The sequence below is a fragment of the Equus caballus genome, chromosome 5 (assembly GCF_041296265.1).
Source record: "Equus caballus isolate H_3958 breed thoroughbred chromosome 5, TB-T2T, whole genome shotgun sequence".
Taxonomy (NCBI): Eukaryota; Metazoa; Chordata; class Mammalia; order Perissodactyla; family Equidae; genus Equus; species Equus caballus.
Window position 1 is genome coordinate 19161136 of NC_091688.1, and position 12599 is coordinate 19173734.

The following is a 12599-nucleotide window of genomic DNA, read 5'->3' on the forward strand; positions in this document are numbered from 1 at the left end:
ACTGAGCTCTGTATCACACCACATCCTTATAATGATAGCAAGCATGCCTGGAGCACTATTAGGCGGCATGTAAAGGGCCACCTCAAGGACAATCTCACATTAGATATAGATTTATTGCAAGCTAAAGTAAAACATATGCAAGATGCTAAATTATCTTTGCTATCTGAATCTGAACTATTTGATGGTATACATACTGGCTTGTCAAAGATATTTCCTACTGATTGGATAAAAACCATTGACGGTAGCCTTATTGGAACTGTTATATCAGGATGTATTTTTTTCATTATTTTCTGCTTGGTCCTCAGATGCACGAGAAAAACCTTCTGAGAACTGGCTAAGAGAGAAACTGCCCAGACTGCTTACCTCTTCTTACAAAAACAAAAAGGGGGAAATGCTGCAGGAGATCATAGCAGCATTCTTGCTAGGCTTTAAGCCTAGGAAAAATAAATTCCGAATGGGTGGCTGGGAGATATGTGATCTGCTGACTCTTATAATTATTATACCAGATTGTTTGTGCTTTGGGATTCAAGGCCGGAGGGGTGTATGTTATTGAGCATGAAGGCAAGGGGCTTGGGAACGCTGAGCCCTTGCAGGAACCGAATGCCGCCGGCATACCTTGCTGATTGATTTTAAGATACTCCCCAAGGGACTGACCTGGGATAGGGCTGGTGTGCTTCAGAGGGATGAAGGATAGGACCTGTGGGCTTTGGCTTGAGTGTCCCTGCAGGCATGAGTTCCTGGTATTGTACATGCTTGTGATTCTTTACCCACAAATAAATACGTGGCCATCAGAGGGACCTCACCTCAGTTATTGAGGCTGATGGTCCCCTGTCCCATTGAATATATAGATTGTGTTCTGTCTATTAATTCTGTCCACTCCTTCGGCTCGATGCCTAGCTGGTCTCGGCAGCAAACAAATATAAAGCATTTGTCATTGTGAACATATAGGTGTTTTTCCTTCAATAGTCCACTATCTGCAGTATTTTTTCAATTTGTCTTGTGGTGAAAAGGTTTAAATTAGTGTGTAATTTTGTAATCAGACCAACAGGGATCAGTTTAAATTGTAAAAGGTAACATTATAACCAATCCATTGCATCTAAATTCATTTCATGGAAGTTATTGTTTTTTATTATACCTGTTTTTCCCACGGAATGGAATCCTGGGAACAAGAAAAGGAAAAGGAGATTATTACTCTAATCTGAAAACTCAACTGTGAATTCAGTGATTGCCATGAACTGTCTTACAAAGCAAAATTTCTGGGCAATTTAGAATCTGATTTGAGAAGTCTATGTTGAATATTCTTTTACTGATTTGTATTATTATTAGCTTTTCTGTTAGCTATCAGCATTTGTCTTCTTTCCCTTCATAGTCATCAAAGTATTGTAAGAGCTTGATTTCATATAATGGGTCATTCTGTTATAGAACTGCACTTAGTGTGATCATGATTGACCAGGAGTAATTGCAATTGCTTGGTTTCTGGCCATTGTTATGTTCATAGTCTCAATACGTGTCACTACCAGCATTAAATTCTCCTTTGAGTTTTGCTTTTAGACCCCTCCTTTCTTTTTGGTGAGGAAGATTGACCCTGAGCTAACTTCTGTTTCCAATCTTCCTCTTTTTGCTTGAGGAAGATTGCTGCTGAACTAACATCTGTGCCAATCCTCCTCTACTTTGTATGTGGGATGCTGTGCAGCATGGCTTAATGAGTGGTGTGTAGGTCTGCACCCAGGATCCAAACCTGAGAATCCCGGGCTACCGAAGTGGAGTGCGCGAACTTAACCACTATGCTGCTGGGCTGGCCCCTAGACCTCCTTTGTTTTCTTCATTGAGGTTTTTTGTTGTTGTTGTTATTGAGGAAGATTAGCCCTGAGCTAACATCCGCCCCCAATCCTCCTCTTTTTTGTTAAGGAAGGCTGGCCCTGAGCTGACATCCGTGCCCATCTTCCTCTGCTTTATATGTGGGACGCCTGCCACAGCATGGCTTGACAAGCAGTGTGTTGGTCTGCTCCTGGGATCCGAACCAGTGAATCCCAGGCCACTGAAGCAGAATGTGCACACTTAACCACTGCACCACTGCACCAGCCCCCCTAGACCCCTTTTTTATCTTCCTGCCCCGCAGACCTAGTGGTGTTCCCAGTGTCTGGCCTGTATGTTTCAACACAGGATGCTTCTGGTGCACACTAACTTGAGAATGTTTATGACTATAAGGGATACCAGTGTTGTCTTACTGGGGTTTTTTTGGTCAGCCGCTAACAGTATTGACTTGGATCCAGAGCAGGGCTGGAAAAGTGAGACTAGGATGGGAAGTGGAAGGAGGAAATGCAATGGGCAAGAGTTGGAAGTGGCCCACAATGAAAGAATGAAGATTGTTCTGAGGAAGAAAAGTTCACTCATTCACTCATAAATGCCTGCTGAGACATTTATGAGCACCTCCTAAGTTTTTAATACAGCATACTCCTCAAGGAGCTCAGCATTTAGTAGAAAAACAACCATGTAAGCCAGTAGTTATTTAGTTCCTACTGTATACTACCCTGTGCAGAGTATTTTTTACATCCATTGTTTTATTTGAGTCCCTCAAAAACCCTCTGGGATGGGTTACTGCTATTTTACATATAATGAAACTGGGACTCAAAAAATGATTATGACTTGCTGGAAGTCTTACCCAGTGAGTGACAGAGGGTGTGTCAGGAAAATAAAGACTCATGACTAATTGGTCTTGGGGTGTAGGTGGGGCAAAATACTGCAGTCCTGCAGGCAGCTGAAAAGGTGATGTGGTGCTTAGAGAGAAGTCAGGGCTAAAGGCATAGTTTGAAAGTCATTCCTAGAAAGGTGGTAGATGAAGCTGACGGAGAGGGAAAAATGTCTATGAGAGAGAATATAAGTAAAGTGGAACGATCAGAGAATCCTGTCACCTTGGGAATGGTTAGCAAATGGAAATCATTTTATAAAACTCCAATCTTAATATAACCAAAAGAATAATTTCTAATTTTTTTTGTTTTTTTTTAATGTTTGTTTTAGCTTTTCAAAATGTCCAACAAAGAATCTTGTGGAAAAAAAGACAAGTCTCAGAGAAGAGGCACCACCTCATCACCCAACTTTGATGAAGAAGTAAGAATTTTGATTTACTGACCCAAAGATACCCTTTTTTACAGTTTATTTTTGTGTAATGAAAAAATACACCTCAGTCTTAAAATGAGATATGTAAACATTTTGTTCTGCCCTTCTGACCAAGGAGAAGTCATCTGTTTTTCCCATTCTTTCTTTGCATTATTTTATTTATTCCTCACAACTCTGCGAGGTAGGTTAATAACCCATTTGCATGAATGAACAAACTGAGGCTTAGAGAGGTAAGTAATTTGCCTTGGCATTCCTGACTTCAATTCTATGCCCCAAATCCTCATTTTCATAGAAATAACTCACCAGGAGACCATTTTGCACATCTTCTCCCTTCTCCATTCTCTCCGCCTTGGATAGGATTATGTGCTAATCAGTCAGAACTGGCTGCCCTGTGTAGGGGAGGCTAAGGGTAGGGAAGGTGTGCTCACATGTTCCTTTCTCTGCTACTGTCAGCACTCTGCCTTAGAAGTGTTTTGGTAGATGAAATTTAGAATGTCTAAGTAATTGAGCTGGGTGTTGTCTCCAGGAAGCAAGACTGAAATGTGATTGATGTAACCAAAGCAAGCAAACCAAAAACCCTGCCATCAGTTTTTTATTATAAACTCTCTGAATAGTCTGCATAGTGCATCATCAGAATTAGACGATGTTTATGCTGTAATGCCATCTAAGATGGGAGAGTAAAATCTGGCAAAGGTGAATATTCGCTATGTAAGTGATTTCTCTGGTAGTTCATAGGCTTTTTCATCACCTGGATGCAGTATCCCAAAGATCATTAAACTTTTTGGTGTTTTTCCCTTGCTTACTAACTTCCTGATTACTAATTTGGCCTCCTAGGTACAGAAATAATTGGAAAAGGGCCCCTGGAACGTGGCCAGACAGTCCTCTGGTGTCCTTGATTTATCTATCCCCTATGTGACACTGATAATTGGCATTTTCTTTGTAGTTCTCCTCCTATTCTCTCTTCACCTACTTGAATCAGATTCCCTCTTGCCGTTGTTCCTCCAAATTTGCTTTCATCACGGCCACCGGTGGTTTCCACGTTGCTAAATCCCTTGGTCAGTTTTCAGACTCCGTCTGTCTTGACCCGTCAGCAGTATTTGACATGGCTGATTCACCTTCTCCTTGAAACACTTTCTTTCCTTAGCTTTTTGAGACACCATACTCTCCTTATTTTCCTCCTCGTTGGTGACTTCTTCGAAGTGGTCTTTGCTGGTTCCTCCTCATCTTCTTTTTTTTTCTTAAAAAAGCAGAGGGCAGATCTTTGTGGGAAAGAACAGCCCCGTGGCTGGTGGCTGGGGTGAAGCACCCAGCAAACAGAAGGAGAGAGGAGGGGGCTAGAGAGGAGAGGGGGAGGGGAGGTAGAGAAGGGGGAGGGGAAGGAGGGAAGGGAACCTGGGAGTTGCTGAACTGAGACCAGCGGAGCTAGGAGAAGTCCTTCCTGAAGGCCGCAGCCCCACGTGGGGACTGACAAGAGGGCAAAGGGCTGTGTCTTGGTGGGAGTGTCATTTAACTTGCTGCTCCCCTCTCCTCCCAGCAGCCCTCCAGGCTCCCATATTTTTTTTCTGCTTTTCTTGTTTTTTTTTTTTAGGAAAATTAGCCCTGAGCTAACATCCACTGCCAATCCTCTTCTTTTTGCTGAGGAAGACTGGCCCTGAGCTAACATCCGTGTCCATCTTTCTCCACTTTATATGTGGGATGCCTGCCACAGTTTTCCCAGTTTAGTAAATTGCAGTTTTGTTCTTTCAGTTGCTTGGGCCAAAACCCTTGTCCTCATGCTGTCCTTGCATCAAGTCTATCAGCAAATTCCATCAGCTTTCTCTTAATAATATATTCAGAGTCTGATTGCCTCCTCTACCGCTATCACTGTGATCTAGGCCATCGCTTGCTCTTCTAGATTATTCCAGTAGTGTCTAAATTGATCTCCCTGCTTCTGCCTTTGCCTCCTCTGTTCACTTCTCAACACAGCAGCTGGAGTGATCCTATTAAAGTGTAAGTCAGTTTATGTCACCCCCCTGTTCAGTACTTTCTAGTGGTTTTCCACGTCATCCAGGGTAAAAGCTAAGTTCTTTGCAGGGGCTAACAAAGCGACTTGCTCTCTCCATCTCATCTCCCTCTCGTTCTCTCCTTGCTTTCTCCACTCCATGGCTTCCTTGCTGTTCCAAAAGCCAGGCACATTCCTGCCTCAGGGCCTTTGCCCTTGCTCTTATCCCCCATTCTCCTGTGAACTTATCAGTGGGGCCTTTTCTGACTGTGTTTAAAGTTGCAACTGCCTCCGCCTCCACCTCCCAGCCCTTCCTGACCCTTTCTCTGCTTTATTTTTTTCCATAGCATCATCTGACACACTAAGTGTATTACTTGTTTATTTGTAAATTCCTGCCCTAGATTGTAACCTCCACGAGGGCAGGGACTTTTATTGTTTTTTCGTTAATCTGTCCCCACCGTCTAGAATGTCTTTGGTACATGCTTGGTAGTCAGAATATGTTTGTCCTGGCTCTCTTGAATTCAGGATCCATTGAAAAAGAAGTAGATAACGTGGGTTTGCTTTGTAGAAGGCTGAATCCCACCATGGCAGTGCCACTCCCTTATCTGAGCTGTCTACTGGCCTCTGCTGTAACACCTGGATCCCGTCTCATCTCTGATTCAAGAGTACCTGTATCTTCCGATTTTTAGTTGAGATTCCCTTCTGGTTGAGTTTCTCTTCCTCTTACCAAATTTTGTGTGCTTTGAAACATTCTTTCCCTCTGAAGTTTCTTATTAAGTAGAAGGAATGTTGATTTATAATGACAGTGATGAAATGATGCTGTCTTACACTGTGCTTTATCTTGTGCTTTTCTTTCCTTTTTTCCAAATGGCTTTCTCAGGATAAGAAAGAGAAAAAAAACTCGACGAGTTCTGCTGGTTCAGCTTGCTCTGTAAGATCTGTTTCATCAGAGAAGAGAAAACTGGTGAGTAGCTTAGATACTGTAACTCTCAAAATTATTCATATTAAAGTTTAATATACAGTTGGAAGGCTTATGATACTATAAATTGTGCCACTACTTTTATATTAACTTTTTCTTTATATCTTATTGTAGCCAATAGAAGGAAAACTAGTGTTTTGTTTTTTCTTCCTTCTCCTCAGCACAAAGCATTTATCAAGTTCTTTATTGCATTGTACTGATAGACCCCATCATGTGGGATTAGACGACGTGGATATAAATTTAGGCAGTTTTTAAGTCTTTTCTCACATCTGGTTATATTTGTCTTTACAATTTCCGTTTGAGGTAGCCAAGGCGGATATAGTGTTTGCATTTTCAGATTCAGAAATTGAGATTCAGAAAGTTGTGACTTGTCCAAGGACACGAAATTGTTTACAGCAACAGGGCCAAGTCCAGAGTTCTTTCCACTGTCATTCAAATAATTAGAAACAGTGGCAGCAGACTGAACACATGAAGCTAGTGCGTGGGTGGCTGGTGAAGTACTTCCACGTTCAAGTTGAAGTTAGGTGTGTATTGGGATAGCCACATAGTTGTTGTGGGTAATAAGAGAGAGTAGTTGTGAAAGTTCTATGAATACAGAATTATGTTTTTAAGAAGTTGTTTGTTTTCATATAATGAAAGTGCTGTTTCAATTTATTGGTGGTATATTAACCTCCTTAAAACACTGATTTCATCATATTTCTCCTCTGTTGAGAAATCTTCAGTCACTTTTTAGTTTATCCTTCGCGCCTCTTACATTTGGTCATACCTTAACTCTACAGTTTTCTTTTTTCTTCTTCCTCAAAGCAGTCCTTCTGCTTCTAGCTAGGCTGGTTTATTTTCTTTCTGCTGAATTTATGCCAGTCATCTCCAGCTTCTTAGAATTCTTAAACATTCTTAGCTGAGAATGCCTTTTTATTTTATCCATTAGTCTTTATTCCATTTGTATTCAATCTTTAGCATATATTTTGCTCACCATTTTTCCTCGGTATATTCCAAATTTGCATGATGGATGTTTTGAACTCTACAACTTATTATCTATTCTTCTGCTTTGACCCGTAGTTATGTCCTTACATTATTTGTACGCATCCTTCTACTGCTCTCTACTTTATTCTTTTACTTTGCTCTGAGCTCTTTTGGGCAGAGACTATATCCTGTTTCTCTCTTATTTTTCTTATGCCTAGCCCGGTATTCCCAGAGTGCATAGAGAGACGGGGTGAGAGAGTAGAGAGAGTAGACAGATCTGGTTTCACATCGTGGCTCTGCTATTGACTTGCTCTGTGACGTGAGGAAGATGCTTTGCTCTGATTAAGCCTTGGGTACTTTATCTGTAAAATGGGGATGATAATATTTGTCTCACAAGATTATTGGGAGGATTGAGGAAGTTACTGTGTCAGCCTATTCACTAACATATAGATATGGAAAGAAATATTATCTCCCAATCTCCTCCCCTGTAACTACAATACCAGTGTATAATTTATATTTCCTAAATGGTACATTTTTTCTTTTAGAAATCAGATCATACAGACATTCTGTATTGTAATGTAAAAAGAAGACAAGAACTGAACAGGTAAATTTCCCATTTTTCTTGATATCTTTTTACTTTTTTGGCATAGAATTGTGAGACTAAATGTTTAGATTCGCAAAATCCTTTATTTACTTTGATTAGTACTGTTTCACATGCAGATATTTCTGGGTCTATTACAGATTATGATTATTGAATTTTCTTAATATTAGTATAAATTCAAGGAAGAGTTGGCTGAAATAAAAAGTCTATCAGAATTCTATACTGTGTCAATGATACTTAGAAAAAAATGTAAATTTTATTTCAAAGTGATTTGATTTTGACACATTTTTAGAAGATACATAACTTCTGTCGACGAAAATAATCCATAACCAATCTATAAATGAAAATTTGGGAGAGTTTATTCTGAGCTGAAATCTGAGAACCATGGCCCAGGGCCTTTCTTCCTGAAGGAAGAAAGGGCACCAAAGAAGTGAGGTACACAGAGTGGTTATATACCCCCAAAGAGGATGCTTTACATATGATTGAAATGTCCCTCCCACAGTAGTCACAAGATTGCCCTGTCGGCACAGTGCTTGATGGACACAGCAGGTAGTGGGTCTGCTGTCTCGGAGGGCGTAGCAGGAGGCAAATCTATTGTCTCGAGCTGGGTGGTCACAGGTGAGGACAGCAGTCAGTTTCTAGCCTAAGGAGAGGTGCTTAATCCTTAAGGGAATGCCAACGTTGGGAGGAGGAGGAAAGTTGCACCTTTATCTCAAGGGCCTTTGTTCTTGCCATAGGGAATATCTAAAGCAGATATACAACGCATGCTCAACGGCCACGGTCAGGCCCTTTTGGAAAGACAAGGTCAGGCCGAATTAGGTTTACACCAAATGGCTTCCTCATATTCTCCAATAAATCCTATTGCTTGCCATTTTTATTTGTCACTTCATTACATATAGTTATGGAAAAAGTCATGAGGCTGATTTAGAAATTTTGGATAAATTATTTTTACATATCACCCATGAAGAGACTATATAGCTTATTGAATTGAAATGGCTTTAAAACCATGTGAATTAAACTGAGTGTGGCTACAACTAAAGAACTTGGGGGATAGGAGAATAATGGAGATTATTGATCTTTAACTTCTGCATTCTTTGGATAAAAATTTCAGAGAATTTTGTGGTAAAGGAATTTCTTGCCACTAATGGGGGTAAATAGAAAAAGTATAATGCGTGATCAAAGTTGATAATATCAAGGTTTCTCTGAAAATAGGGAGTTATGGGAAAACAAGTAAAATGGCATTAAGTATAGAAATAAACGTTCTGCTTTCCAGACAAGCTCAGTTATGTTTGCTAAAAACAACAAATCCAGCTTGTCTCTGACTCTTCTTCAGCTTTTCTTTTGGATCATCTCCTCCTAGTTTTTGTGATACTTTGCTTCTGTGTTGTTATCTATGGAAGTATGTTCTGTCACAAATATCGTGTTATGCTATCACTTTCTGAATTTTTTGAACTGGATTTTTAATGCCTTTTGTACTAGTATCCTTTTTTTCTTTTCTTTTGAGTTCTAAAACACTGTTTGATTTGCTTAAGGGCACATTTTCTAGCCCTTGATTTTATATCCATGTATAAGAGCGTAGACAGACTTCTGATCTGTATATTGCCCCCTTAGACTTGGTCACATAATCTTGGGAGGAGGAAGAAATAATGTTGTTGAATTATTTTGGGATTAGCATTTAAATTATTCTAAGGATTCATGAATTTACTCAAAAACCGCTATTGGGCTTCAGCCTTTGCAATGGTGAATAGTTGAATGCCTACTTCAACAACATTTCTGCATCCTGGAACCCACATGTGATCAGTGACCATGCCATTGTGTGGGTTATCATCATATCTAATCAGGGTAACAATGTCAATAATGTGAGCAAGGCATGGCATTTGGATTCATTGTTAATATCTGAATATTCACTTGCAAATATTGGCAAGCACTCTAGGTGTAACTTGTAGTGAAATGTTCTTTTGTCAAAGACAAACTGGGGCTGGCCTGGTGGCGCAGTGGTTAAGTGCACACGTTCCACTTTGGCAGCCTGGGGTTTACCGGTTTGGATCCTGGGTGTGGCCATGGCACCACTTAACCAAGCCATGCTGTGGCAGGTGTCCCACATATAAAGTAGAGGAAGATGAGCATGGATGTTAGCTCAGGGCCAGTCTTCCTCCCCAAAAAGAGGAGGATTGGCAGCAGATGTTAGCTCAGGGCTAATCTTCCTCAAAAATAAATAAATAAGTAAATAAACAAAGACAAACTATTTGGCATACAACATATTTTAGAACTTCCTTGTCATGTACTTAAACAATATGTTATAGGAGCTATTACATATTTAAAAGGTTACTTGGATGAAAGAAAGCTGTAATACTGTGCTTTTGCAGGCATTAATATCAACAGTGCAGGGGGCTGGTCTGGGGCATAGTGGTTAAGTTCGCACACTCCGCTTTGGGGGCCCACAGTTCGCAGGTTTGGATCTCCAGACAATCGAGCACCGCTTGTCAAGCCATGCTGTGGCAGCATCCCACATAAAATAGAGGAAGATTAGCACAGATGTTAGCTCAGTGACAATCCTCCTCAAGCAAAGAGGAAGATTGGCAACAGATGTTAGCTCAGGGCCAATCTTCCTCACCAAAAAAACACCCCACAAAAAAAACCAGTGCAGGATTTCTAGCAGTCATTGCCTGCAGAGAAAGTGGTTTGTTTGCTGTTATTTACTTGTTGGAGAAGTAAGCAAACTAATTTGCCTTAAGGTTACAAGTATTTATTTATAGTATATGGCATCTTCTGTAAAAATCTCCATATTCAACTGCGGGGAAGGCCTCGAAATTGGTGTGCAAACAGCAAAAGCTGAGATGCAGATGGAAAATCAGAGAGAATTTTGTCATTCTGAAAGCCAGTTACATTGTACCATTACCACAATTCCAGATCTCTGGTTTAAGTACATACAGATGTATTAGCAATAAAATGTAAAAATGGCAACAGCTTTAAGTCTGTTTTTGAAAAGACTCAGAAAGCCTTTCTAGAAGCAGCACACTTTCAGTTTGTTGGATTTTGTCGATAAAATTGCATCGTCACCATTGACCAAGTCTTTAATTCCAGGAGTTGAAAAGGAGATAAGTTTTGCCTCAGTTACTATTAGAGAGATGACAGTATTGCTATCAGCAGTACCCATTACTGGCAGAATTAGCTAAAAAGTACTTTATTCTTCAATTGACCTAAATTGAGATTAAGTATGTAATTTAGTATCCTAAATGTGCATTATCATGACCAACGGAGCAATCTAGGAGCTGATAATGTTGAGAAGTTATTGTTCGTGCAGCATGTTACATTTTAAAATGGTTACTAAATTTTAAAATAAGCTAATTATAATTAGATTTTGACAAAATTTCACATTTATTCTTTTGGCGTAAGAGTTCAATCCAGGATGATGCTATTCAGCTTCAGCTGAATATTGATTTTACACTAAGTCATTGACAAAAAAGTATTTGCTGCATGTCTAACTTTTATGTCTAAAAAGATCTCAGAACTTTAGTATTTTGGGTTGCAAATATAAAACTGCATTATCTTACTATAGCGTTTCACAAAACTAGCTGATAAGAGGTAATTTTAAGATTTAATTTTATTGGTCTTTTAAAAGGCCTTGTAATGTTGAGTTTTCATTATTTATGACCATACAGAACATGGTGCGTAGATTGCTATGAAATATGCAGCCCAGGGCTATTGGGAAGAGCAGATAAAATAGGAATATGAAAATGCTCCGAGAACTACAGGGTCCTCTTAAAGTTGTTGTTTTCTTTGTTGTTTTCCTGATTTTTCTTTAATACAGTTGACATCTTACATGATATACTATTAGATGCCAAGCAGGGTCCCATTAAAATGTGAAGTTTTGTTTTATTGTTACTTAATAACAGGTAAATAATGATAGGCAGTCTTTTTGTAGGAAGATAGCAAAGAAAATAAAACCAGATGAAGACTCAAGTAAAACTCCTATAAAAACTCTGTGATGTTTATAGTTTGCTCTTGCGTGATTAATTACTTGGGAAGTCACTTATTTGCCATCTCTTTCTCCCCTGCTGGACTGTAAGCCACTTGTGGGTAAGGACTCTATGTGGTGTGTCCTCTGCTGCCTCTCCAGAGTGACAGGCACTTAGAACACGCAAGGGTTTATTAATATAAATTACTGGATTGTGTTTCACTTTGACTACAAAGTAATATCTACTTTAAAAAGGAAAACATTATTATTACCTCTAGCTATTGCTGTTTCTGATAGTTTAGCACATTTCTTTCTGGCCTTTTTACTATGCTTATTTAAATTGTTGAGATCACATTATGTATACAGATTTGTGCCCTGCTTGTTTTTTGCTTAATGTTATATCAATATTTTTTGTTGTGTTATTGAAATCTTTTTATAAACGTCATTTGAAATGACTATGGTATTCTGTCATATTTGATAGAATGATATGTTTCTTAGTCATTTCCAAAATTTTAGCATTTACTTTGTGCCTGATTTTTTGCTGTTATAAGTAATCCTGAATTGAATATCTTTTTATTTTTTAGTCCATTTCAGATTTTTTTCACCTTGATATAGATTTCTAAAATGGTAATTACTGAGAAGTGAAAGAATATGAACATTTTTAGAATTCTTAATTATACTGTCAAATTATTTTGTGGAACTGTTGTATCATTTTGCATTTCCACCAGGAACATATGAGAGAGTCCATTTTATAACTTCTTGCCAATATTTAATGTTACTTTAAAATCTTTGCTAATTTGATAGAAGAAAATGGTATGTTGTAATTAGCGTGTCTGTGATTACTAGAGAAGTCAGACTTTTTTCCCCAAATGTTTATTAGCTGTTCTCTTTTTCTTTTTCATTAATTTTCTGTTGATGTCCTATTCTAGAGTCTTAGTAGTTTTTGATGAGATTTTTATTAACTAAGACTAATAATCTGTCACACTTATAACAAATACCA

At 39.0% G+C, this 12599-nt stretch overlaps 1 protein-coding gene across 2 annotated transcripts in view; it reads left to right on the forward strand.

Moving 5' to 3' along the window:
* The window catches only part of SWT1 (SWT1 RNA endoribonuclease homolog), a 101546-nt gene that overhangs the window by 6512 nt on the left and 82435 nt on the right, over positions 1–12599 (forward strand). For both annotated transcript variants that reach the window (XM_070267876.1, XM_070267875.1), the window contains 3 exons: positions 3019–3108; positions 5979–6062; positions 7586–7644. In XM_070267876.1, the coding sequence (XP_070123977.1) occupies positions 3028–3108; positions 5979–6062; positions 7586–7644 (224 nt within the window). In that variant the 5' untranslated portion in view covers positions 3019–3027. The remainder of the gene's footprint in view (positions 1–3018; positions 3109–5978; positions 6063–7585; positions 7645–12599) is intronic.